The sequence below is a fragment of the Aedes aegypti genome, chromosome 2 (genome assembly GCF_002204515.2).
Source record: "Aedes aegypti strain LVP_AGWG chromosome 2, AaegL5.0 Primary Assembly, whole genome shotgun sequence".
NCBI lineage: Eukaryota > Metazoa > Arthropoda > Insecta > Diptera > Culicidae > Aedes > Aedes aegypti.
In genome coordinates this window covers 197,889,527-197,913,413 of record NC_035108.1, presented here as the reverse complement: position 1 = coordinate 197,913,413, position 23,887 = coordinate 197,889,527, and the positions used below count along the sequence as shown (strand labels likewise).

The 23,887-nt window shown below is 39.1% G+C and overlaps 2 protein-coding genes across 3 annotated transcripts; one reads left to right on the top strand and one right to left on the bottom strand.

Annotated features, from left to right (window-relative positions):
• Window positions 1-7,245: 7,245 nt before the first annotated feature.
• Window positions 7,246-11,612, bottom strand: LOC5578865 (rutC family protein UK114). Of its 2 annotated transcripts, none has more exons than XM_021843666.1 (4): window positions 11,438-11,612; window positions 7,916-8,036; window positions 7,629-7,858; window positions 7,246-7,568 (listed from the first exon to the last, which is right to left on the bottom strand). In XM_021843666.1, exons 2-4 carry the CDS (start codon window positions 7,978-7,980, stop codon window positions 7,432-7,434), a joined length of 432 nt encoding a protein of 143 aa, XP_021699358.1. In that variant the 5' UTR covers window positions 7,981-8,036; window positions 11,438-11,612; the 3' UTR covers window positions 7,246-7,431. The 2 variants fall into 2 exon arrangements, with proteins under 2 accessions (XP_021699358.1, XP_001664075.2); XM_001664025.2 differs by having other exon boundaries at window positions 7,916-8,019.
• A 1,612-nt stretch (window positions 11,613-13,224) lies between these two features.
• LOC5578864 (rutC family protein UK114) lies at window positions 13,225-14,052 on the top strand. The gene is made up of 3 exons (XM_001664023.2): window positions 13,225-13,381; window positions 13,439-13,668; window positions 13,729-14,052. The coding sequence occupies exons 1-3, from the start codon at window positions 13,317-13,319 to the stop codon at window positions 13,845-13,847; spliced, it is 414 nt and encodes a 137-aa protein (XP_001664073.1). The 5' UTR covers window positions 13,225-13,316; the 3' UTR covers window positions 13,848-14,052.
• Window positions 14,053-23,887: the final 9,835 nt, after the last annotated feature.

The window sequence follows — 23,887 nt, the reverse complement described above, 5'->3', positions numbered from 1 at the left end:
CACAAACAACGTGAGGTGTCTTCTCTAATGCCCTTGCTAGACCGATCTGTCAGAATAGACCTATTGTTCATGGTTCAGCTCCCTACGTGCGACGATCCTTCGCTTGGGGCATGGGTGTGTACTTCATGAACGAGGGGCTTGCGGATTGACTAGGCGCTCCTAACACTAGTAAAACATTTTATTATAGCGTTGATATATTGTGTTTTAACCACTCAATACATCACAGTGAGCCGTAAGTTGTGGGACGAATCTGGAAACTGATTGCGACGGAGTTGAAAACGATACGACGGATTGAGAATACGATAAGATGCATTTTCTTTGCATTATTTCCAAAAACAGATCAAGATTTATCAAAATGTTATTGTACAATGCTAATGCCGTTTTGAGAAAGACTTGTTTGGCATCGGTTTGTATCAGCATCATTCACTGCAATACTGGGAAAATTGCAGCTCTCACTGATCAATGCTTAATACGATGGATACTAGCACATCACCCTAGATGATTTTTAAAAAAAATGACATTATGCTGAAACTTCCATTAATGCAAATTCGATTTACGTAAATTCACATTACATAAATGGAATATGTAGCATTAGCATTAGCATTGAGCAATTCGCACAAATTCGCAGGTGGTACAGTCCATTGTATGAGGCTTGCCTACTTCCTGTCTGTAATCAAAGTCAGAAATTTGGGAATAACATCTAACTCATTGACAAAATTGACGCATCCTCCAAATAGTCGTGAGCTGTCCCGGCCACGTCCTTGCGAAAGCTGGGGAATGGGAAAGGATGATTAATTGGACACCTGCTTAAGAAAGATGCAGAGAACTCTACGACCTCTTATAGGTGTTACGGGATGTTGTGGAATGTTTATGGAAAGGGTAGTGCCATAGGATACGTTTGGTAGACGTGCTGGCCGACTAATGTAATATTTACACAATGCAATCATGCGCTGCTGATAAGAACAAACTCATCAAACTCCTCTTCCGAAGCTCTTCTGCAATCCGCCGCTCCTATAACAGTGAACACATAATATAAACGAACACACTGAGGCTGTGATCCGTTTCACCGATTATTTTAACTTTTAGTTAAAATTTGACATTTCGGTAGTTTTGAGTTTTGACAGTCGAGTAGTATTTTAGAACAAAGTTGACAGATGATGGTTAGTTATTCTCAAATTACCGGGAGCAGAAAATAACTTTGAACTGTCAAGTTTGACCATGCTCCAGCGCATGATTATTTCTAACCGGAGGGGAAATAACTATCAAACTATAAATTTTCAACTTAAAGTTAAACGAATCGGTGAAACGGTTCACAGCCACAAAAAGGATTAATTTGTTTTAACAACACATTTAACACACACAGGCTGAGATAAACATAAAACATATCGCGTGAAAACGAATGGAACCATCACAAACCACTCTCCTGCATGGGTTCCTAGCTCACTGCCGACCAAATGCGAAAAAAATGCAATCCGACGACGTAAAAAAACGAACCCGTTTGCTTTGGGCACTCATATCAGGTAGCCACTTAACATAATCACAAAAATATCGTTTTTCATTTGTCGGAACCATCCGTCCGGTAGCGTAGTACTCTCGGCCGAAAACAAGCGTAGTTACAATAAAAAATCATCTGAGTGCAAATAGAATCGGCCAGAGAACGACACACTAAACGCACCTGAAAGGATTATTCACTGTTTAATATCGACATTTTTCCCAATATTCACTCCCAAATTGAAATCCTGATGGCGTAGCACCAGCCAAATCATCGGCAAAAATCAAGATTGTTCGTGGGCAACGCCTGCGACTACTGTGATCTCCACATTACCATTTGCTTACCATACCACTTGTTTACGATTGTTTTGAAAAATTATTAACACTGAAGTTTGTACTAAGACAAGAAAAAAACATCTTGGAGATTACTATATCCTTCGCGATGATTTAAAGTATGTGTTGTTGTGCTTACAAACTCTATGGTGTATTGGTAGGTATAGGTAAATGGTAACCAGTGGTCGTCAGAAAATTAATCATTGCAATTTTTTTAAAACGCAGGATCAAACGGCTATGAACTATTAAGTTTTGATTTCATCGCATATTTAAATCAATTCAAGTACATATATACATATAGGACTTTAGATCTACACGCGCAACCAGTGACATTTCTGATGTTGTGAGTACTGTTGACCTGAAAAGAAATAAAATCGCTTATCTCGGAACTTGCGAAAATTCTTGTTGGAGATGGCCAAGAAAATAATTTTTGTTTGAGTTGAGAAGAAACGTTATTTCAAAAGGAGAACGTTGTAGAAAATTTGTTTACCATTTATGTAATAGCAATTTTATTTTTTATGAGCGTAACAGCATACTAAGCTTCAGTGTTGATAGCTTACACCCAAAATAGGGTTATAGAACATGTACTATTATGTTTCGAGGTTGGTGAATGGGTTGGCATGGCTTACCATTGGTACCTCGCGTACCTGAAGGATTAAAATAGACCCCTCTGTGTGGTTCTTAGCCTCCTGCCCAGCAACTCCTATCCTCCTCGCGGTATTGGCCGGGATACGAGCAACCTTAGGTAAGCTCATGTAACCAACCCCGGTCGGAACTTTGATCTTATGCTGACAGGGAAGAGGGGATTTGCTTCTGCAAGCCTGAAACGTCTGTACTCCATGTCAGGGGCGGCTGGTCATCATCCGAGTGCCAGAAAAGGAGGACTCTAAGCTAAACTGTGCACTATGGCCCTCCGAATATTTAGGGGGAATGGTCCTCCGGAAATCAAGGGGGTTGCTGTCAAGCCAGCAGTAAAAAATAGAGCAACGAATAATCAACGACAGAATACGAACCGGGTCAATCAGAAAAGACCACAGCGGCATAAAGGGACTAGCGATTGGAAGCTTGATACGTGGAACTGTAAATCTCTCAACACCATCGGGAGCACACGCAGATTCGCCAACGTGCTGCTGAAGGATCGCGGACGCGGCATCGTAGCGTAGCAGGAAGTGTGTTGGAAGGGATCAATGGTGCGAACATTTTGAGGTGAGCATACCATCTAACAAAGCTGCGGCAACACACATGAGCTGGAAACAGCTTTTATTGTGTTGGCTGATATGCAGAGGCGCGTGATCGGGTGGTGGCCGATCAATGAGAGAATGTGCAAGTTGAGGATCAAAGGCCGGTTCTTCTACTTCAGTATAATAAACGTGCACAGCCCTCACTTCGGAAGCACTGATGATGATAAAGACGCCTTTAACGCGCAGCTCAAACGCGAGTACGACAGCTGCCCAAGCCACGACGTCAAAATCATCATAGGAAATCAAGACGCTCAGGTTGGTCAGAAGAAGGAGTTCAGACCAACTATTGGAAAGTTCAGCGTCCACCGGCTGACGAGATCAACCTGGAGATCACCACAGCAGACATAATCAGAAATCGACCACGTTGATGGACGGCACTTCCCCATCATTATCGACGTCAGGACCTATCGTGGTGCTAACATCGACTCTGACCACTATCTGGTGATGGTTAAATTGTGCCCAAAAATCTCCGTCGTCAAAAACGTACGGTACCGACGGCCGTCCCGGTACGACCTAGAGCGGCTCAAGCGGATGTTACAGCGGCATACGCGCAGCATCTCGAGGCTGCATTACCGGAAGAGGGTAAGCTGGATGAAGCCCTTCTTGAGGACTGCTGGAGAATAGTGAAGGCATACATCAACAATGCAGCTGAGAGCAACGTCAGGAACGTAGGCCGCAGTCGACGGAACGATTGATTCGACGAGGAATGTAGGCAGATTCTGGAGGAAAAGAACGCAGCGCGGGCGGTCATGCTGCAGCAAGGGACCCGGCAGAACGTGGATCGTTATAGACGGAAACGGCAACAGCAGACCCACCTCTTTCGGGAAAAAAACGTCACCTGGAGGAGATGGAACAGCTGTGCCGGTCTCAAGAAATACGCAAGTTCCTTCAGAAGCTCAACGCATCCCGCAACGGCTTCGTACCGAGGTATGCAGGGATAAGGATGAGAGCATTTTAACGGACGAGCGTGAGGTGATCGAAATGTGGAAGCAGCACTTCGACGAACATCTGAATGGCGCTGAGAGCACTGGCAATGAAGGTCGGGACAACGGAGGAAATGCCTTTGTCGGTACTGCGGAGGGTGGAAATGATGCAATGTTGATAAATTCACAATAGACCTGTTCACTTTTTAAAGAAGTTCTACGAATCTCCGTGCCACATCAAATTCTGAACTTATTTATCAAAACAAGTTATCTGTCCAAAAAAGAGCCAACTGGATAAAGTTTTTGAGATGCAGGGTGCCGGTACCAATGGTTGTAATGTACCAGTAGATTGGACTATGAAAAACCGTACATTTTTCGTTAGAAACGACATGTGCTAATTTTGGTGGATAGATCGCCTCTAGTTTAGTAGATTTGCCAAAATCCATTTTTTTATTTTATCAAAAAGTCATATAAATAATGAGGATTACGAAAACAATTTGCTCCCTTGCACCAATAGTTGCCGTCGTTTTCCAGTAGTGGATCAACGGACGGAACCAGTTTTTAAAATGGTTGTATAAAAATGAAGAAAAAAGATGATCTTTATGCCTCATTCGAAGGATATAAGTTACTGTTCCGAGGGAAATATGTTAAACCTATGCAAAAAATTACCATTTTGTTTAAAATTCCTTGAATCATTCCCGAACGTCTACTACTGGAGCACTAGCTCAACTACTGGAACACGTGTACCGATAGTAGCTCAAGCGATTTTATGGTAATAAAATAGTTTTGTCACTCTTTTTATATTTCTCCCATATAGTAGAAGTTGAAATCTTTCTGTTGACGCCAAAAGATCTCTGTTAAGGCTTTTCGTTATTTTGTTATGATTTTTTATAGCTGAGGTAGTCCACTAATGGCACCGGCACCCTATCAAATCGATTTTGTGGTTTTGTGGAGCTTTCCACCGAAATACGTTCATGAAACCCAAAAATGTCATTGAAAATGATTCGAAAATACCACTAGCCACTAGCCTTTTGCTAACACAAAAGAGTCTATTACTTTGCCGAAGACACTAGGGTTTATACCGCTTCTTTATTATGTTTTGACGTAATTAGTCAAACAATCTTGAAAACAGCAATATATTTTTTCCAGTTTGCCATATAAATTACGATAAAAATCTTGTTGTATTTTGTATCCAATTCAACTATCTATTTCATCTGAGTGTTATGAACATATCGTTCATACATAATTTTCAAATGGGAATTAATTGTCACTGCGAAATAATTGAAAGTGTATCACTCTCCATACCTTAAAATCTCATAGGGTTGTCAACAAGAATGCACTCTATGAAAACCACAGTTACCCATGATTTAGACGTCATATCTTTGAAACCTACAGTCCACCACCATCAGTTTAAAATAGTGCTGATGGTAGGGTTACCATTGGATTAACCATAATATTTTTGGGTTTCAGGAACGCATTTCGGTGAATAGGTCCAAAAAGCCTCAAAATCGATTTGATACAATTCTTAAACTTTACCAAATTGGCTCAAGTTTGGACAGATAACTTGTTTTGATAAAATAATTTTGAATTTGATGTGGCAAGGGTACCTTAGAAACAATGAACAGGTCTTATGCTTAATTCAGTTTTACCATAAAAGGATGATAGTGTTTTCTAACACAGTATAGCTAGATATAACAAATGAATGTATTTTTTTTTTTTCATAATAATAATAAATTTAAAAAAAATATATTTTTGGGGTAGTGGTGGAACTTCCAACTAACCAATGTGTCCCATACAACCACAAGTCGCATAACAGTTAACGCAGCTCATTTTTTTTTTCATACAAATACAGTTATCGCAATTTAAATTTAGAGGCAATATGACCACAAATGACAGACAACGTAATTTTTTTTTTCGCACAGACAGAAGGTTAAAAAAAACGTTACCAGCCATCTCCTGAATATAAATCGTATAGGTTTGATCTCGGGCTCGGGCTGCAATGCTGTAGCATGGTACGCGGCAAAACGCGGAACGTTACAGACTGAAGTGGAAACAGCAAACCCACCTATTCCGGGATAAAAAGCATCGCATGGGAGAGATGGAATGCCAAGAGATGGATTTGCAGTACCGTTCTCAAGAAACGAGGAAGTTCTATCAGAAGCTCAGCGCATCCCACAAAAACTTCAATGCGCCTGAAATGTGCAGTGATAAAGATGGGACGAACGGACGCGAAGTGATCGAAAGATGAAAGCAGTACTACGATGAACACCTTAATGGCGGAGGGAACACAGGCACAGAAGGTCAGGACAGCGAAGGCGATGGCTACGTCAACACAGCGGACAGTGGAAACCAACCAGCTTCCACGATGGGGAAAGTTAAGGATGCCATCCAACAGCTCAAGAACAACAAGGGCGCTGGCAAGGATGCTATATCAGAGTCGAACTCATCAAGATGGGCCCGGAGAGGTTGGCCGCTTGTTTGCATCAGCAGATAGTCAGAATCTGGGAGACGGAACAGCTACCGGAGAAGTAGAAGCAAGGCATTATATCCCGATGGGAAACAAATAGCTCGCGACAATCTATTCATACCGTGTATTGGTACGTTTATAACCTATGTTGCCAAATACCAATTTTCCAATTTTCTTCAAATTAACGTACACGAACACCGACAGGATTTGCACACTTCGAGGAACAAAAAGTTGAAAAAAAGTTTATAATGTTACATCGTAAGCTCCTTCTAATGCTGTACACAGTGCGTTCTCCACTCAAATCCCTTTTTCGACGGTTTTTCTACTAGCCACCGGATGTTGAAGTCAAGGCAAGAAATCTCTGGACAACAAACCTACAGATCTGCAAGCATCTGATATCATTGAATAAGGTTCACATCCGAACAGACTCAAAAAATATTACCAAAGGTAAAAGTAACATTGGTGTGCATCTAAGGAATTCCCGAGTCATTCTTGTATGTATATATGTTCATTCTTTACCACCAATAGCCAATTTTCTTGAACTTCAATTGAACTCCTCAACTGTTTACAGGTCCAAAATGGGATATATTTGAGATAGCAGGCTTTTTCAGTACAATCTCGAATCCCGCAAGGAAATATGAGTGAGCTAGACAAATTATTCGACAAATAATTTGAAAAATGTCGCAGAAAAGCATATGAGTATAAAAAACGCAATGTTATTAGGCAGAATTAAATTACGCACTTATTTCCACGTTTGTTAATTAATTAATCGAATGAAAATATAATTATGTTGTTTTCGGCATAGTTGAAGCTATTATTATTATTTTGTTATATTCAATTGTTTTACTGGGTACACATTGGTGAGTTTTGTCATATCTTGTCTGGTACTGTTGAACATGGGAATGAATATAATCAACCTTATTTCTCACAATCAAATGATGTTTCTTGCAAAACAACTCCGACATTCTTCCAATAGCTACATTTTAGAACTCAGCTTTGTTGTCGTATGAATCACATCTCCAATCAACGCGATGGCTTCAATTTCCACTGCAGCTCCTCGGGGTAGTTTGTTCACAGCATAACACGACCGAGCCGGAAAGCTGTCGGCGAAAACTGTTAAACGCAGATTAATAATGACCTTACCAAAATATCACAACAATAATTGATAGACACCTTTCCTGTATTCGTCATTTACGACGTTGTAATCGTTCATATCTGCCAGCAGAACGGTTGTTTTGACGACTTTCGATAAGCTTGAACCGGACTCTTCCAACAAAACTCTTAAATTTTGCAGAGCCTTGGCTGCTTGTGGTCCGGCACCTCCGACGGCAAATTCGAGTGAATCAAGTTCCACGCCCATAATCCCGGAACAGTACACCGTATTGCCAGCCACTATCGCCTGGCTGAAATCAAAACGATTAAGTAGATCGAAATTATGCAACGAATTAGATTCTCATTACCTATATGGAGCCGAAGATTTGGGGCACTTATCAGTACTAATAACTTTGCGGGCGGTACTTGCCATCTTACTGCTGCTTCGAAGTGTGCCGGTTGAAGCTACAAACTGATGTGAACGGGTAGCTGTTCAAAACAATGTTATCGCTACATTTGGGCGCCAATTTGATAGAACTGATAGCTCATAATAAATTCAGATGACATTGTCACTTCATCATATGTGAATGGTCGAGATGAATTATGCTAGATTTTGTGAGGTTAGTAAAGACATAGTTTTCATAAGGTACCGAGATGCACCAGTTTCTGGAAGTTTCTTGATGAGAATGTAGAAAATTCCACTCTCACTTCTTCCAAATCACTCTCTCAGGAATTTTCGAAATCCTGATTAACTTGATTTTCTATTGGACTAGTAAGTCCCAAATAATTATTGTGCGCGCTTTCAAACTGTATAGCAAGTTTTTAGGCTTTTTCGCAATTGGTTAGTACCGTTTTGTCTCATATTCCGAACACTTAAGGCTAACAGTGACATCAAATGCATCTGATTGGAAGTAGTATGTTATGTAGTAAGTATGGAACAACATTTTTAATCAAATGCCGAACACTGTGTTCGTTCTGTCTCATATTCCGAATACCTTGATTCAAATTCCGAACAGCACGAATAGATCGCATTCAAATGAATAATTTCGCAAATAAATTTACCTGAGCTAGTATTATTGGTCTCAAACTAGAGAATCATCACTACTCCCGCGGTATAAATTATATTGGAGACGTTAAAATTGAATTGCAATTGACTACCATTTTCATATTATTTGGTGACATATTTCAGCGAAACATTTCAACCCAATCGCCATACAAAAACCGAGTGTTCGGAATATCCGCTTTCAATGCCGGAATTGGCTTCTGAGTTTTTTTTTCAAAATTTTAGATAATTTCCAAAAGGGCTTAGAGCCGGGGTCCAAATCAGAAATCTGATTTTCAAAATTTTTGTTTCTTAATTGTGCAAAACGTTTCTTGATTTCTTTCTGCAAATCCTGCCATATAATTTTCATAGCAGAATCGCGAGTGCGTTGAAATTGCCTTCTCCTCACGTTTTAAAGGCGGATCAAGAATTTAAGATCATCGTCTATAATCACGGATTCGAATTTTACTTCACATTTTGGAATTGCAATGCTCCTGGCTTCAACAATGGAATTTGTTAAAGTTTCAAGAGCATTGTCAATATCAAGTTTTGTAAAGAAATGTTAACATCATGATTAAAGTCTTCCAATAGCATTTCAATTTAAAATATTTAAATTATTATTTGGATCCATTAGAAAAACGTAACCCAATAAAAATTTGATTAGTAAATTTTACACCGACTTGGTCTGCTTCAGCCATAGTGGAGGCTTTGAACATTGCATCAATTAATAGATTCAATTATTCAGTTAGAAAAAAAATCAGAGGCAGACATATCACTTGAAGTGGGTACATTATCTGATGATTTAAGGTTAGAGTTTTTGATAGACGAAGAAGCGGAGTAGAAGCTTTCTGTGGCGGCAGGATATTTTTTTTAGTTTGATTTGAAATAATTAGAATAGGTACTCATAGTATGGATAGGAGAGGAGTTCAAAATTAATTGGGTTAATACATTCTAAATTAAAAGATTCGAACGGCTACCCGACGATTAAAAATTAGTTTGTGAAAGCATGATTTTAATCTTCCTGATGGGTATGATTACTAATCAAGTGATCGTTAACTGAAAAATGAGCATTGTTTGAAACTCTACCAGGAACATTCCGAAAACGATTGTTTTCGTAATGGATATTGTCTTTCATCTGCATGGCACGAGCCTCGACGACTCGCCTACGTGAAGGGCAAGCCCAAAAATTGGACTTATGATTGCCCCCGCAGTTACGCATATGAACTTATCGGTATCTTCCTTCACTGGATAGACGTCCTTGGCGTGAGAAGAACCTCCGCAAATCATGCATTTAGCATCCATGCGGTAATGTTTTGTACCATGACCCCACTTTTGGCACCGACGGTACTGAGTGGAGTTCTGGTAATTTCCTCCAGGTTTCTGGAAATGTTCTCATGTCACACGGACATCAAACATAAGTCTTGCTTTTCTAAAGCTTTAAGGTGATTATAAAACGAAGCCACACCTCAAATTTTCAAGAGCACAAGCCTTAAGAACCAAACAGCGCTCCGCGTTGAAAATTTATCCCATTTTTCACTACCAGCAAGCAAGGAGTTTGATCGATTTTCAACGCGAACTGTTGCCAGATTCTCCAATCTTGTGCACTTGAAAATTCAAAGTTTGGCTTCGTTTAATAATCACCTTAATATTATTTGATTATTTTTTGTTAAAGTGAACTAAATAATATTCTTGAGAAAACCCTTTCCGAACAATGCCAGATTAAGTTCTCTTTTTCATAATGATTACTTAGACTGGGGAAAATCTAAGTAAATCATTAATTACAATTTTGATCTCTTCAGGTGGCTTATAGTCACTTGAGAGACCTTTCAAGACGACTTTGAACAAATATTCAGTTTTGTCGGCATAAGAAAAAAATGTGTGCTTCTTAACTTCAAGATGTTTGAGAAGTTCGCGATTTTTAAGAGTTTCCGACAAAACGCGACAATCTCCTTTCTTTGCGATTTGAAAGGAAACCTCGATTCCCCTAATGGAATTCAAGATCTCCTGCCTAAATCTCCCGAATTCGTAACAACTGACCACGATAGGCGGCACTATTTGCTTCCTCACTTGAATCAAAGAGCCTGGGCTAGAGACTGTTTTGATTTGATTCTCGGAGAATTGGACTAGAGCATCGAACTGATTGTTCATTTCGATGCAATTATTAACATTATCCAATTCACCCTTGGAAGAAAGTTCGCATTCCGGAGAAACGTCCTTTCTTCCATTCTTGCCACGTTTAGTGACAGTTTAAAATCCCACTTTTTTGAAAAAAAAGTTGTAAATTCAGAGATTCACCCTTCCTCTTGTTTGTAGTTGCAACCATGCTTAGTGAATAAACGAAAGAAGACGAGACCTCCTAAGAGGTTTTTTTTTTCCAAGACTGTGTCCAAGGATTACCACCGCTAGCTTTCGCCAACGGGTCCAACGAAAAATCCAAGGCACGGGTCCAAACAAGGATCGTAAAGGGATCAATAGTGTCGTGACCGGCTCTGGTAACAGCTACAAACCTTCGTTTCGACTGACAGAGGGCGGTGCCACCCGCTTACTCGTAGTTGAGACAAAGATACTGTTTTCTGATGCCGGATTCTGTTAAGGTGCAAGAAAAAATGGCTCAAAAGTCAGAACTGAAAAAGCAGTTTTCTCCTTTTAAAACAATAGATTGATAAAAATAAGAACACACAGCCTTTTTATTTGTCAAACAAAAGAGCTGTGTGTTTTTATTTCCTTCAATTTGTTTATTTAAAAAGAGAAAACTGCTTTTTTCAGTTTTGACTTTTGCACCATTTTTACTTGGGCCTTAAAGTTGCCGGCTGCATCAATAGAATGTATTAAATTGTTATCTACGAACCAGTTGATGTTTGGGCGCTTCAACGTAGCTTGCGCCGCTAATTCCTTCGTTGGCCGTTGGCCTCAAAACCTCACTTCCAGCCGGCTGCGGAATAGGCGCTTCGAAGAAGCCTCGGCCCTGCTGCTGGTGGTACTGGTTCTACTACGTACTGCATCCGTTAATCAATTGAGCGATCTGCGCGTCGGTTTTATATTATGTTGTTCGTTGTCGTTGTGTCCTCCTTCGCATCGTCAGTCAGGAAAACAATTTAGGGTGGCTGATCCAGTGGTAGTGTGTGTACCAATAATAGTGGTAGTGCGGCTTCCAGCGTGTTATAGTCAATTTTTATTTTAATGTGTATTTTTCTAACATGGCCCTTGTAAAATTGATATGAATGTGTATAAAATTTGTTTGGAAATTAGTAAGGAAATAGTAGAAAACAATTAAAAACCTTAACTTTTTTGCTCCTTTGCACCAGTAATAGTGGGACGTTCCTATAATAGTGGGTTTCAATGGGAAATCAATGTAAACCACTATTATAGGAACAGACGTTAGCAAATACCACTATTACTGGAATATGTTCCAGTAATGGAGGAAATACTTTTTTGAAAGATTCAATGATTTTATCCTTCTAAGATTATTTTTTACATAAAATAGAATAGAAAAGCTTTCGTTTGACATATTCAGATATAAAAAACGAGCTTCCGTTATTTTCTGGCGATTTTTTATTCCTCAACCCGTTACTATTGCCACTATCACTGGTACAGACGCCCTATGCTTTTTTTATGGTTCGTGTCAGTCAATATAATTGGGCGACTTGCTAATATTAGTTAATGTTTATTTTGTTGGCTATGTTTTAGCAAATATTAATATCGATTTAACCGTTATCACTACAAATAGTAGAAAAAATAGTAGTTTTAGTAGCACTGAAAAGTACTGTTTTTAATTTTAGCACTGAAAAGTATTGTTTTATTGCTTTAGGTAGTTTTTAAGGTGACGAAGCATCGAAGCCAAACCTCAAATTTTCAAGAGCACAAATATAGAGAACCAGACAGCGGTTTGAGCTGGAAACTTAATCGATTGTTCACACGCTGGTGGTGACCAATCGATTAAGTTTTCAGCTTGAATGGCTGTTTAGTTCTCTAGCTTCGTGCTCTTGAAAATTTTAGGTTTGGCTTCGATGCATCTTCACCTTAAAGAACTTCCAAGAGCAGAGAGAATTCGTGTACGCACAGCACGAATGTTCGATGCGCACTGATTAAACATTAAATTATGCAGCTTTTCATTTCGCGTCTTTTTTAAATACGTCAATTTCAATACGGCCAGTGAAATTATCTACAACTTTTCCGAAGACACCATTGGTGTATCTTCACATTTGCAAAAAAGTGAAAATCCATCTTACTGCTGGGTGGATTCATCACAGAAATAATACTTTCTTAAAAAGGGCGTTTACATCGGTACACACGATCTATACAGTTGCGCCAGTATTGAGAAATGCTTGATGGTCTGGATTAGAACAGGGTCCAAAATGAATCAGGTTTCCCAATATATTGTTTAAAAAAATGTATATATTTTGACTACAGATAAAAGCAAAAAATAATGATATTTTTACTCATATCCTAGAGAAAATTTGTTTTGAGTAACATTTTTATTTCTATTCTGCGATTATCGAAATTATTAGCTTTTCCCAGTCCCCGTACATGTTTAATCGTTAATTTACATTCATTCTTATCAAAACCAATCCATTATCAATAGTTTAACGTTAATATGTTAAGTATACCGGCTGCGACTGTGTAAATGTATGTTATCGCACCACTGCATTCGATCGCCAGCCGATGGAAAAATTGATCGTTCCACAGTTCGGTTTGATCGTTCGATCGGTACACTTCTTCGCAGCAGGATGGCAAGCATCGTACGTAAAATTGTTCACACTGCCAAGTGTCCAAAGGCTTTGGCTCCGTATAAGTAAGTAGCCTTATTGCGATTATATAATTAAAATTCAATCATTCTGATTGATTTCAGCCAAGCCGTAGTGGCCGACCGTACAGTTTACTGTTCCGGAGTTCTGGGCATGGAACTGGGCTCACTTAAGTTGGTCGATGGAGGAGCTGCAGTTCAAACTGCCAAGGCTTTGGAACACTTGACAACACTGCTGGAAGCGTCCGGATCAAGTATTGAAAAGGTCGTCAAAACAACCATTCTGCTGGCTGATATGAGTGATTACGGTGCCGTGAACGAGGAGTACAAGAAAGGTATTAATTGATGTTATTTGTAGTCTTGATTGAAGTCTAATATATTTCACTTTTGAACAGTGTTTTCCAACAATTTCCCGGCTCGGACGTGCTTTGCGGTCAACAAACTTCCCCTGGGAGCATCAGTGGAAATAGAAGCCATTGCTCTTACCGGAGAAGTTATTCAAGTGTCCACATGACTTGCCACAAATGTCTAGATCCCAAGCAAGACCTGTGCTGTTAATCCAACCAATTTGGGTACCGGTGTGAAATGAACTAGAAACTGGAAAGGATAGACAGCATCTAGCAAAGACATTTGTGATATGCTGCTTTAAGCACATTTAGTCGAGCTTGGAGTGACTGTGTTATAGACTGGTTTATTCAATAAATATTTTTAGCGATATACATTTTATTTCATTTTTTAATAATAGGCATTGCATGGCCCTCTATCCAAGCAACATTCTGAATTTTCAAACAATCTACAAACATCTTCAAGAGTAAGTGAACTACGGAGACACATTTGAAAAAAAAAACTTTTTCAAAGGATAAAAATAATAAAGTTCTTCGACAAGAAGAATTAGAATCCGTGGTCAGTATTACATCATCAGGTATTTATGTTGAAAAAAAAAAATCAAAATTTTTCAAGGAGAAAAGGCGCCGTCCACAAACTATGTAATGCTTCCAAATATGGGGGAGGAGGTAGGCTCAAGCATTACGTCTCATACAAAATTAAAAAAAAAAAAATTCAATAAAGGCTTCAAAATTGACAGCATGGCCTTCTGGTGCCTTTGGTGGACTTGTTTTGAAACGTTATTAAATGAAAGCGTCATATTTGTTTAAAAAATAGCACATTTTAGAAACTTTCATCTCAGAAACAATTTTTTATAAAGATATACTTTCTTCGGTAAAGATTAGCAACATGGGGAGGGTTACTGTACTACAAATTGGTTAGTTAAGAATTTTTCCGCATGATGGCGCTACCTAATAATAACATTTTTTTCTCAATGCATCCTGCAACACACATTTTTGTGTTATTTTATCATTTACATCATGTAACATTCAGTTAGAGATTTCAAATTTCCAGGGATTTGATTTCCCGGGAAACTGGAAATAAATTTGCCATTTCCCGGGAAATTTTCATAAACGTGAAAATAGAGCAAATTTGATTATTTTTTTAATTATTCGGATTTTTGTTATATTTTTTGTACCAGTAAACTTGTATGGTACCTACATTCTATTTTTTGTAAGTAATTTATTTATGTTTCTCAAAAAAACTATTGATTTCATTGTGTATGCTAGGCTTCAGAACAACACAAATTATGATATTGAGTCCATGTGGAGATTCTTCTTGACAAATCGTATGAAGTTCAAATGATATGTACAGGACGGACTCGATTATCCGGGATTCGATTATCCGTAGATTTAGGCTCGATTATCCGGAGTTTGTTCTTTGATATTCTTGTTTTTGAGATTTTATGCATAAGTTTGAAACAATTTGGTATTGCAATATACAATATGAATGGTTTTGCAGCTTTGGATGTAGGTAAAAAAGGGGGTTTGAAAAAGAGGTTTTTTGTGTGCCGGTCAAAATAATTTCTTCCCAAGACTCCTAATGTTCCTAGAAATAATTTCTGACTATGCCACTGCATTATATAAAGAAAAAAAATGATTTTATTATAGATAATATTCAACTTCTTTTATTGCAATTTTATTGCATTATTTTTAATTTTTCTTTTAGCGATTTGATTATTAGGAAGATTCGATTATCCAGAGTGAAAAAAAAAATCGATACAACGGATAATAGAGTCTAACGATGGAAAAAGTAACGGTTAAATGTATAAAAACTTTATGAGCGTACTCAATTCATGGATGATCCCTCGAAAAATCCTGTATTTTGTATAGCATATAATCCATTTTGAGAAAAAAAAAACATATCGTCAAGGAGCTATCCATTTTATCAACAACTATTTGATTACAAAAAAACAACAAATCAATATCGAAGTATAACTAGTGAGGTCATTGGTTAGAATGATATGAAAAGTAAATTATACGATAGTTTTGGATTGAAAATGAATGATCAATCCTTTTTTAATAGAAATACCCTGGAAATACAGAAATCCCGGGAAATACGGGAATCCCAGGAAATACGGGAATCCCGGGAAACAGGAAATCATTTACCGGGAAACGGGAATCCCGGGATATCTCATTTCCTGGGAAATGTTACCGGGATTGAAAACTCTACATTCAGTCATAGTGTGAATCGTATCTACTCTAATTTACATTATTTTCAAGATTGTGGTTGCTAAATGCTGGGCATGGCATGGGCTTGGTACCTCGCGCACCTGTAGAAATAAAAGGACTTTGGAACTTTGGACGTATGCTGACAAGGTAGGGGTGTTTGCTTCTGCAAACCTTGAGCGTCTGTACTCCATATTAGAAGCGGCTCCCAACAACGTTTCTTTCCTATGTCAGGGGCGGCTGATAATCTTCTGAGTACCATAAAAGAACTCTAAGCTATGCTGCGTACTATGGCCCTCCAAACATTTAGGGGGAACGGAATCTAGGGGATTAGTGTCAGGCCCTGCAAGCCAGCCATAAAAAATCAAGCCATGAATAATCAACGAAAGAATACTAACCGGAACAATCGGCGAAGATCACAGCGACGTAAAGAGACTTGGCGATTAGGAGCTCGGTACATGAAACTGTTAATCTCTCAACTTCATCGGGAACACACGCATACTCGCCGACGTGCTGAAGAACCGCGGATTCGGCATTGTAGCGTTGCAGGAAGTGTGTTGGAAGGGATCAATGGTGTGAACGTTTAGAGGTAAGCATACCATCTACCAGAGCTGTGGCAACACAACGAGCAGGGAAAAGCTTTTATAGTGATGGGTGATATGTAGAGGCGCGTGATCGGATGGTGGCCAATGAGAGAATGTGCAAGTTGAGGCTCAAAGGTCGGTTCTTCAACTTCAGCATAATAAACATGCACAGCCCTCACTCCGTAAGCACTGATGAATGATAAAAACCCTTTTTTTACGCGCAACTCGAACGCGAGTACGACAGCTGGCCAAGCCACGACGTTAAAATCATCATATGAGATCTAAACGCTCATGTTGGCCAGGAGGGGGAGTTCAAACCGACTATTGTAAAGTTCAGCGCCCACCGGCTTACGACTTATTGATTTCGCCACCTCCAATAATATGGCCATTCGTAGCACTTATTTCTAGCACAGCCTTCCATACCGAAACACCTGGAGACCACCACAGCAGATAGAATGACAAATCGACCAGTTTCTGATTGATGAACGGTACTTCTCCGACATTATTGACGTCAGGACCTAACATCGACTCTGATCACTATCTGGTGATGGTTAAACTGCGTCCAAAACTCTCCGTCGTCAACAACTTACGGTATCGACGGCCGCCCCGGTTTGACCTAGAGCGTCTAAAGCAACCGGATGTCGCAACTGCATATACGCAGCACCTCAAGGCTGCATTACCGGAAGAGGGTGACCTGGATGAAGCCCCTCTTGAGGATTGCTGGAGTACAGTGAAAGCAGTCATCAACGATGCCGACGGAACGATTGGTTCGACGAGGAATGTAGGCAGATTCTGAAAAAGCGTGGACGTTCATGCTGCAGCAAGGGACCTGGCAGAACGTGGATCGTTATAGGCGGAAACGACAACAGTATACCCGCCTCTTTACGGAAAATAAACACCTCCTGGAGGAGACGGAGTGGGAGGAGATGAAACAGGCGGACGAGCATGAGATGATCGAAAGGTGGAAGCAGCACTTCTAAGAACACCTGAATGGAGCTGAAGGAGCAGACAATGAAAGTCTAGACAACGGAGGATAAGCCTTCATCAGTACTGCGGACGATAGAAACCAATCAGCCCTCACTTTGAGGGAGGTTAAGGCTGCTATTCACCAGCTCAAGAACAATAAAGCTGCTGGTAAGGATGATATTGGAGTCGGCAGGCCACTTGTCCGAACCGGCTGTTAGGCATAATCTGGAAAACAGACCAGCTACCGGAGGAGTGGAAGGAAAGGGTACTATGCCCCATCTACAAAAAAGGCAACAAGCCAGATTGTGAGCACTTCCGAGCGATTACCATTCTAAACGCCACCAGATCATCTTCCGTCGTATGTTACCTACAGTAAACGAGTTCGCGGGAATTTATCAAGCCGGCTTCGTTGATGGACGATCGACAACGGACCAGATCTGTACTATACGGCAAATCCTTCAAAAATATCGTGAATACCAGGTCATAACGCATCACCTTTGCATTGATTTCAAGGCGGCATGGGGTAATTTGCCATTATTGCGGTATTCCTTTTTATTGAGGTATAAGAATAAAACCCTCATTATTAATCGAAAACTATATTTTCTATGGATATTATTAATGATGATGAAAGTTTATAGTATTCCCAAGCTGTACCAGATAAATGCTTTAAAAATTAAACGATTTTGATCGTTGGAAGAACAGTTTAAAATGATGCATCAAGAAAAGCCAATATTTTTAATTAGTCTCTCTATCTACAGGCTAGTTTTCATAATCTTAAATTTTTAAGTTTAGAACCAAAACAATTATATGTAACGGGTATATCAGTTCAGTATGGATGTAGTTACATGATATATATTGAACTTTGAATAAAAGTTCTATATTTTTGAGAAAAAGCATGTACCTCAATAATAGGACAATGAAAATAGCTTTTTGCCTATTATTGCGGTATCTGTAAATTTCATTCAAAAATTCGATTTTTCAATAGTCATTTTAAATGTAATTGCTGGAAACATTAATTATATTATTAGGATACAAATTAGGGACATAATTTTGAGTTATTCATACATTTATTTAGTCAAACAAAAGGTTTATATTTATTTTTACCCAGTAATTCCTCTTATTTAGAAATATTTTGCAAATAAAATCGAAACACATGCCAAAAATACGTTGAAAAACTAAGATATAAGATGCTCGCAAGGAAGCAATCTTTCAAAATTGTGTTGCTTGTGGAAAATATTTTTAAAAGCATCAAAATTGTAGGTTATACTTAAGTCAACAAATTCATTTCTTATATAGCGACTAGTGGTCTCAGATGGAAGAACCTTGTCTATTCACTTTAACATTGTCCACCTACGACGAAAGAGGAGACGAAACCGGCAGAAAACCATTCGATTCTGTTGATTAGTTTTTGAATCGTGACATAAAGTAATGTATTAGTTTTCCTCATAGATATGTCCACACACTTAAATTATTTTACGGATTCCTGTGAAATTTCAACAGCTGAACAGTTCGGTAAAATAAATTAACGGAGTACGGTAAATTTTTACAGTATTCGGTGACAAATCACCGGAATCCGTTAAATTCCGACGAAGTTACGGTATTTTATTTCACCGAACTGTTCAGCTGTTGAGATTACGGTGAATTTCACCGTAAGAGCTTAGTGTGCAAATTCACACAAACTGACAGTACCGTGCAGTGTCATTAACATGGAGGGAGCATAATTTCAATGCTCGAATATTGTGTGATATTGAATGTATATTGAATGTAATAAAATCTATGATTTTTGGTATAATGCAATAATAGTACGGCACTACCGCAATAATAGGACAAAACACCGCAATAATAGGGCAAAGGAAGAGCTCCAGAAAAATTTATGTATGATTCCAAAAATTGCTTTTTTACTTCACTTTACTCCAGATAAAGGATATTTTTAACATTTAACATTGCAAAATACTATAATATTTAGATTTTGGACACTGCAATACCATGGGCGTAAATAGCCGTCTGACTAGAGGGGGGCCACGGCCCCTTTTCATTAGAGGCAGAAGTCATATAGGATTTACATAACTTTACAATGCTTGTTTCGATGATAGGTAACTGTGAACCGATTGAAGTAGCGCATTTTTATACAGAGGTATTTATACGAAACCTGAAAAGTGTCCCAAATCGATTGATCAACTTTATTTGATAACCTATGTCAATTTTATTTTTTTCATTTCTGTCTTTATTAACGATATGTTTAGCCCTGGGCTAGTTCATATCAGGACGAATGGCTTTTTTCCCTCCCGAAGGAAGTCGTAACTATAGCTTTATTAAGTCGTAACTGACTATCTCGGGGATGGGATTCGATCCAAAGATCTCGGTGTGAGAGGCGGGAGTTCTAAACACTAGCGTGAACGTAAGTAAAAATAGGTAATATTATAATGTTTCGGTATAATGTCTAGTTACGTTTTACGTTTTTTAACACAACCACAGAGATTCCGAATAAAATACTTAGATTTAAAAAGAGACTAAAAGCAGGAAACAAAATTATCTTTCCCATTCGGTTTGAACAAGAATTTTATCAGAATTAAAAAATAAGATAAAGTTTTAAATATTGGAATGATTGAATTAAGGTCCAAGATCAATATGAAAATTCTAATTTCTTGAGGCTGAAAAGGCAAAACAAATTCCGACACCTTCAAGCCAAAAACTATTGCACGTTTGAAAATAGGGATAGATATTTTAGTGGCGAGTGATTAAACTTTCTCCAAACCTCTTAAAAGGTGACTAATAAGATTTTAGAATTTCCCAAAATTTAACATTAGATTGAATAATATATTTTTTGGTTAGACTTAAGCTCTATTATCTAATTGAAGAATTTATTTGTTTTTTCATATAATGCTGTCGACGTCAAATTTATGCGGCAACAACTGTTTGAAATGAACAAGATGGACGGTATTATGTACATGGACTCCAATAATGTGAATTTTGATGGATTGCTCACTTTTGGGCCTCTAAAAATCGGAAAAAATATCCAGTCGGTCCTTAACTATAAGTGTACGACTGAAAAAACATATTAACTGAAAAATACATTAGCTTATTCTTGAAAAAAACAGTTATTAATCAAGAGGCTAGCATAGGTGTAAGTGAAGGATGCCTAATTAATGGCTGTTTCATTGGGCTTGGTAAAATGAAGAATCTGAGTGATGAAAAATGTTATAATATTTTGTGATTCTACATGCAAATCCTTTATAATTAGTCTTCAAGACTTTTTCCAACTTACATTAAAACACAGAATAGAGACAAATGTGAGTGTTGTCACTTCAACCTGTTTAAAATATGATTAAAATGAGTCCATATCCGACAAGAAGAAAATAACTACTGAATACCAAACTGAGGTATTCCATACCAGATAATTTCCAATACTTACAACCTGAATGAGGTATGAATGAGCTCTGCATAAGAGGTATGTTTTTTTTTGTTTTTTACAAGGGGGAAATCTGCAAACAGATCCCCTGAGAAGATAACTCAGGGAATGCGGGGATGACGCACCAACGACGACCCGCTAAAACCAGCCTATGCACTGTGCTTGAGCAATTCATTTAGAATTGCTCAAGTGGTGAACAGTGCATCGACATGACCCTTGGACTCAGACCCTCATCTCCCCGGAACCACCTTACGGCACTTCTTCGGGAAGGGACCAGTGCATATAGCACAACACGTGTAGCAGAAGTAGCCTAGGCAAACTGCTTCTCCTAGCCGACTTAAACAATGTTACAAGGGACCAGCCTCGGCAGGGCTAATCCTCTGCAGCCAACTCTTGGTCGGCGCGCCATAGACGCTGCAATTCTAACATAATGTGAGTGACAGCCGTAGTTACTGCATTCCAGCACTCGGCATCCGCACACATTCTCTCTATAATATTGTCGGGGGACGTGTCCCCTCCGCATGTAGTGAGCATGCGACCTCTCACAACAATGAAACGGGGGCAATCGAACACGACATGCTCCGCTGTTTCCTCTACACCAGCACAATTGGGGCACGCAGGAGATTCTGAGTGCCCGAACCTATGCAGGTACTGTCTATAGCAACCATGTCCTGACAGAAACTGCGTCAGGTGGAAGTTCACTTCCCCATGGCTTCTACCATACCTGCATAAGAGGTATAATACCTCAAATAATACCTTCTGCATATTCTACAGCTGATAATTAGATCAGGTATTGTAATACCTAAAAAATACATGATGGATTTTCATATAAAAGTGAAATTTTTCAATAGTAGTTCAATACCTCCAGCAGTCCTCAATAGCTATCGAATACCAAAATGAAGTATTTTTAATTGTTTTAGACCTTTTTTTCCAATACCATTATAATACCAAAATGTAGTATTCATAAGTTATTGCGAGTTATTTTTTCCTCCTCGGATATCGTTGCAAAGCAAAACATCATTGGTTTCTCGTCATCAATCTAAAAGCATAAATCTTATACACAAACATTTCCTTGTAACAACTTTCGTACTATAATTCCAAATAATGTATTTGAGCGAAATAAATCTAGATAAACTTGTTTTAACATTTGCAATCTTACTCAATAGACTCAATAGACTTCGATTTCCTAATTATCTACACGACTACAAATAGTTCAAACCAGTTCTGACAATTCTAAAAACGTTCTTCATTGAATTTCAACGTCAAGAACATAAGATGTCAAAAGAAGTCGTTTTAAAACTACATATTGCAATTCCTCATCAAACAATGATTATCATAAAATTTATATTTAACATGCATTTATCACGTTCAGTATCATAAGGACAAGTATGACGCGAGTTTTTAACTATATTGTCATTTATTTTCCAATTTTTCCGGGGGGGCCAAGACCATGTTTCGGGGGGGGCCTGGCCCTCCTTATTTACACCAATGTGCAATACGATTTTGATTTCAACACCGTGCTTAAGTCCTCCATAATAGGACGGATACCCTACGATAGTAACGACCACATAGAGCTATGGAAAATCATGGACGAGAACTGTTTTCCTGGGAAGCTCACAAGTCTATTAAGAGCAACGATGGAAGGTGTTCAAAATTGTGTGAAGGTTCCAGGCGAACATTCCAGTTCGTTTGAATCCCGCCAAGGACTACGACAGGGTGATGGAATTTAGTACCTTTTGTTCAATATTGTGCTAGAAGTTGTTATGTGGAGTGCCGGAGAACGATTTTCACGAGATTCAGTCAATTTGTTTGCTGTGGATGATTTAGATATTGTCGACCGAACATTTGAAAAAGTGGCAGACCTGTACACCCGCTTGAAACGCGAGGCAGCAAAAGTTGGACTGGTGGTGAATGCGACCAAGACAAAGTATTGCTGTGTGCATTTGAACTGCAAATATCAAATGCGGGAACACTAAACGCGGTAAGATTTTTCACAAGAAATGCGATGTCAAAGAGCGATTTATCTTGCTAGGGCGGCGGTGATTTATTTAATCGTTGCTAGGTGTCCTTTGATTGTTTTGTGTTACCGCATTTGGAGGACGTTTAGTCAAGATTTGCTCCTCAAATGCAAACAGCAATATATGCTAGTTGATGGGGCTGAGTGCGACATGGCTTGCCTAGATAGTAGTGTTACGATAGACTTAGATACTTTCGAGGTGGTCTACGAGTTCGTCTACTTTGGATCCTTGTTAGCGATTTATAATAACGTTAGCCGTGAAATACTGTGGCCTCCACAAAAAGCAGCAGGCAAAAAAAATCACCCCCACACTAAATGCACCATGTACAAGACGCTTATAAGACTGGTAGACTTCTACGGGCATGAGACGTGGACGATGCTCGAGGAGGACCTGCAAGCACATAGAGTCTTCGAACAGCGGGTGCTTAGGACGAACTTCGGCGGCGTGCAGGAAAACGGTGTGTGGCGGCGAGGATGAACCACGGCGAACCCATCCAGCAGGATGCCAAAGCGGGAAGGATACGATGGGCAGGGCATTTTATAAGAATGCCAGATGCCTCAAAGATGGTGTTTGCTACGAATCCAGTTGGTGCAATAAGGCGTGGAGCGCAGCGAGCTAGGTGGGCGGATCAAGTGCGCATCGATTTGGCGAGCGAAGGGCAAAACTGTGGATAGAGACATGCGGCTACGAACCGAGTAAATATTGTGGCGTCAAATTGTTGATTTAGTGTTATCTGTCTAGTTGTTAGTTCGATATTTTACCACTAGAAGGTATTAATGCGGATATTGGCCTTTGTAGTTTTAATAGAAGACAGTTGTTTCCGGTATAGTTGAACTTTAGATCAACGGCTAGGGTGCACAGCTACTTATGCACTTCCATGATTTACTTTGGCATAGGGAGTTTTTCGCGGTCAAATTGTCTTTGCCAAAAGAAGCACTTCAATGCGACACATATTGTGGTCAAATACGTTCAGTAGCTTTCAAAAAATCCCACTGCGGATGTGAATTAAAAGTGCCAAGAATAGG